This window comes from Triticum aestivum, chromosome 7A, assembly GCF_018294505.1.
Source record: "Triticum aestivum cultivar Chinese Spring chromosome 7A, IWGSC CS RefSeq v2.1, whole genome shotgun sequence".
Lineage (NCBI taxonomy): Eukaryota > Viridiplantae > Streptophyta > Magnoliopsida > Poales > Poaceae > Triticum > Triticum aestivum.
Genome location: NC_057812.1, coordinates 723,361,765 through 723,366,076, shown reverse-complemented (window position 1 = coordinate 723,366,076; position 4,312 = coordinate 723,361,765). Strand labels below are relative to the sequence as shown.

At 48.0% G+C, this 4,312-nt stretch overlaps 1 protein-coding gene across 1 annotated transcript; it reads right to left on the bottom strand.

Annotated features, from left to right (window-relative positions):
* Positions 1-2,983: 2,983 nt before the first annotated feature.
* LOC123147080 (late embryogenesis abundant protein D-29) lies at positions 2,984-3,909 on the bottom strand. Its single transcript, XM_044566321.1, has 2 exons — positions 3,557-3,909; positions 2,984-3,437 (listed from the first exon to the last, which is right to left on the bottom strand). The coding sequence occupies exons 1-2, from the start codon at positions 3,819-3,821 to the stop codon at positions 3,133-3,135; spliced, it is 570 nt and encodes a 189-aa protein (XP_044422256.1). The 5' UTR covers positions 3,822-3,909; the 3' UTR covers positions 2,984-3,132.
* Between the last annotated feature and the right edge of the window lie 403 nt (positions 3,910-4,312).

Here is a 4,312-nt window from a genome sequence, read left to right as displayed (position 1 = left end):
TCCACCACCAAGTGCAAATAGTAGGGGCAATGTGGCAGCTCCAGATGAAGGCAATGGTGGTGCCAGTGTGCCACCCACAGCTCCAGATGCATCAAATCAAGATGATCCAGTCTTAAATCAGGTAATAAAGAGTTCCAGCTCCTCAAAATCAAATGCATTATCTTCATGATTGCAATATAACTAACACAACGTGTTTCTGTGTAATTGTAGGGACAAGAAGAACCAAGTGTTGTGTTTGAAGATCTTATGGTGGATAACATGATTTCCCAGGTATAAATTACTACGGAATCACTTGTTTTTCTTGTATCATATATTTGATAATTCTACAGATGCCAACACCATGGGTTGTTCAACAGAGGCCATTACCTAGTTATGGGTTTCTGAGTGCTGCCCAAGTGATGCTCAGCCAGACTAATGCTAGTCAAGGAAGTCAAGCTAGCTCATGCACCATTAGGCCAGGTGAGTTAGCACAGAAGCTGGAGGCAGTGAAAAATTAGAAAGATAGGGATCTAGAGGAGAGGAAACAAGCCATCCTTGCATCTAGGAGGGAAGAAGAATTAAAAAAAAAGCTAAAGACATAGCAAGGAATAAACATGAGGTAGCACAGAAGAAAGCAGAACTGGCTGAGGGAAGAAGATTGGCTGCACTGGAGAGGAGTGCCAAAAGAAAAGAAGAAGCAGAGATAAACAAGAAAGCTCAACCTGAGACCAGACAAACTATTGCAGAAATAGTGAAGACTATAGCTGCAGAGAAAAAGGCAAAGCAAGAAGCTGAGAGAAGAGTTGCTGCTGAGAAGGAGGAGGCACAAAAGAAAGAAGAGAGGGAAGCAGATGCTACAAAGAAAGAAGAGAAGAGAAAATCTTCTACACAGAGAGAAGAAGAGAAGAAGCTTGCTGCTGCTAGGAAAGAAGAAGAGAAGAAGCTTGCTGCTACTAAGAAAGAAGAAGAGAAGAAGCTGGCTGCTGCTAAGAAAGAAGAGGAGAAGAAGCTTGCTGCTGCTAAGAAGCAGCAGGAGAAGAGGCCTGCTACAAAAAGAAAGCCAACCTGGTTTGTAAATGAAGCTGATTATCCCAACAAATCAGCAAGATCATCAATCTTTGATGTCTTTAGATAGTTTCAAAGATATGATTGTTTATGATCATGTAGGAGCTGTTGAAATGAGCATGTATGGTGCTTGTGAAGTAATTTTGGTGGATGATGATGTTTATTACTCTTCATGAATGATGATGTTTAGTTATTTTGATGGATGATCATGTTTGGTCTTCTTCTCATGCCAAATTTATTCCAATTGACCAGTTTAATGCCATTTTATCTTGTATTCTGCTGATCAAAAATTGGAACTTAACATTGAAAATTGGTACTGCTTCATCATACATAAAACATCACAGAGTATTAACATTGCCACTTAACATTCCATTGCATCATGCTGAAATAAAAGAGATCACCACCACCATTCCATCAGGGCAGCCACATAACATTCCATTACATCAGCTAACACCAGAGTTCACCACCACCATTACAAGACAAAAAATAACTAGGACTGACACATGAAGAAGCTAGCAGCAAAGACCTAGCAACACCACAACATCAACAATCATCTTCACTTCTTCAGCATGATCACCACCAGTGCCGCAAGACTTAGCACCACCACAACACCAACCAGCATCTTCATGAGCATCACTAGCTCTCTCCCAAGCATCATCAGTGCAGCAGCTTGCTGCCTGGTCATCAGATTGACACTGTCATTCTTCAAAACCTTCTTACCCAAGCTGTCAGATCCATTCATATAGAACAGTTCTTGTGCTTCCAGAAGTTCCTCCCCGCGTTCCTCCGCCACACCAATAGCATCCACAACTACATCACCGGTGAGATAATGCTTGTCAACAAGGTACTCAACATACTCCAACTCCCACCGCGAGAAATCACAAGTCACATATCCCAAACCAGAGACAAATGTGTCTAGGTCAAAAAAGCTTCAATCTATGGATCCAGAACATAAGCCAAATCATGGAAAGGATGTAAATCGAACAGCAAAACTTACCCCATGCTTCTGGCACTTGTAAAATACACATCCGTCGTGCTTCTCTGTTGTGGAGACGTACATGCGCACATTTCCCTTGCAGGTCGGGTAGCGGGCCAGCGGCAGCGCCAATGCCCGGCGGCGAACAGCAGAGACGGACGAGCGGGCGACAGATATGAGCACCAGAGGGTAAGGAACTGCCCTCCTCGATAGGAATCGGCGGCGGCGCCGAGGGGAGGTGGGGCAGAGTTAGGGGAGGCGGAGCAGAGTGAGGTTAGGGATTTGATGCGGAGCTGCGGGTTAGGGATTTGGGAGGATGGGGAATTTTGCTCTTTTACAAGAAAATCCCTCCATGCAAGATTGGCTGAATCAAGACGAAGTACGTGGCGGTCAACAATTGGTCAAACCCACCGTGTAAGTGCTACAGTGACAATATTTTCACGTCACATCGTATTCAGTAACGGTATCGAGCATATTCCAAAGTTCAATGACCGTATCGTGTTTCCATCACAACTATAGTGACCATGAGTGTATTTATCTCTTTATCTTTCCCTAGGGTGTACTGTTCATGGATATTCTTTCCCTTGAGGCAAAGACGCGCGCAGACATTTGTTGTCCAGATGACATTCGGACGAAATTTGAAATTAAATTTTGAATTCAATTTTTTTTAAATCGATGTAGATAGTACTTTAACTTCCAAAGTTATCACGTGTTTGCTCCTGGCGTAGTGGCTGTTCGAGCAAAACTGCTCCTTGGTAAAAGGTGATTCGAACCAGCGACGCGCTATTGAGGAAATGCCGGCGTTGCCACTAGGCCACGACCACTAACGTTGAAATAGAAGTGATGGCCTATATTTAACTATACTCTGAGCGTTTGAATTCAAAATTTTCAAAACTTTCGAGATTTTTTGCCCGGCATGAGTGTTTCTCGACGGGGGGCGATAAACGTGGTAACCGGGCGAGATAGAGAAATTTCGTTCGGTTACCAAAACAGTGTTCTCTACAGATGGTCACATTATTGTACAAGAGGAACAGCATAAAAATCTAGCGCGAACACTGAAAACATTCTCGAAAGAACAAGTATGGCAAGAAATGCGGCTCGATCGTCCTCATTCACAGCTCGTCATCCTTGCGGTGCGTCTTGTCCTTGCCGTCGGCTGCCGCGCCGGTGACCATGTCCTTCACCTCCCCGAGCTTCTCCTTGGTAGCGCCGACGGCCTCCCACGCCTTCTCCTTCATCTTCTCGTATCCCTCGTTGGCCTTCCCCTTGGCTGCCTCCGCTGTCTCCCACGCGGCGTCCTTGGCGGACTCCGTCTTCTCCAACACGGCGTCCTTGGCCGCCCCTGCCTTCTCCCCGACCGTTCCCTTGGCTGCCTCCTTGGCGTCCGCTGCCTTGCCGCTCACCTGACTCCCCGTCTCTGCACACACAAATCAACCGCGCGCACCAGTGTCAGACTCGTCAGTCGTCACTCGACGACCACACTGGAACAAAAAATGGACACCACGGCGTACGCGAGAGCACGCAACGCATACGTACCGGAGGCGGTGTGCTGGACGGTCTCGCGCGCGGCCTCCTTGTCGGCGTCGTGCTTGAGCCCCAGCCCCTCGGAGATCTTGTCCAGGCCGAGCCCCTCGGAGATCTTGTCCTTGGCCCACCCCGTCCACGACTCTTCATCCTTGCCCGGCGCCGCCTCCGCGCCGTCCTGCGTCGTCTTCGCCGCCACGGCCGCGGACGCCGCCAGCGCAAGCAGCACCAGCAGCGCGGGCGCCGCCAGCCTCTTCAACCGTGACATGACCGCCATTGAATTAGTATGCGCAGCTGCTCGTGTGCTTTGCGTGACTTGAATGGATTGCGAAGGAGTCGGTAGGAGTGATCGGGTTTGGGTTTCTCTGTGGCCCGGGGTTTTATGGGGAGGGAGGGGTCGGACGCGTGTACGGGTTGGTGCGAGCGAGGCCGGTGGCGCGGCGGCGGGTGGCACGTCGTCTTCGTCTTGTCGGCACGCACGTAGCCATCAGTAGAGGGGGAGGTGATCGCTCTGGATGACAAGCTGCTTCGTTTAGTCGGCACGCACGCAGCCATCAGTAGGGGTGGAGGTGATCGCTCTGGATGGCAACCTGCTTCTAGTCGCTTCGGCACTCGAAGGCCTCCTTTGCTTCATAAAGATAGAAATATTATATGAATAGAAAAATCATACTGTAGGAAGTAAGGTGGCATGCATTTCATTTTCTATAAGAAAAAAGATATCACTTGATTTATAGGATATGACTTTTTCCATTGAGTTTAGGCTAATGT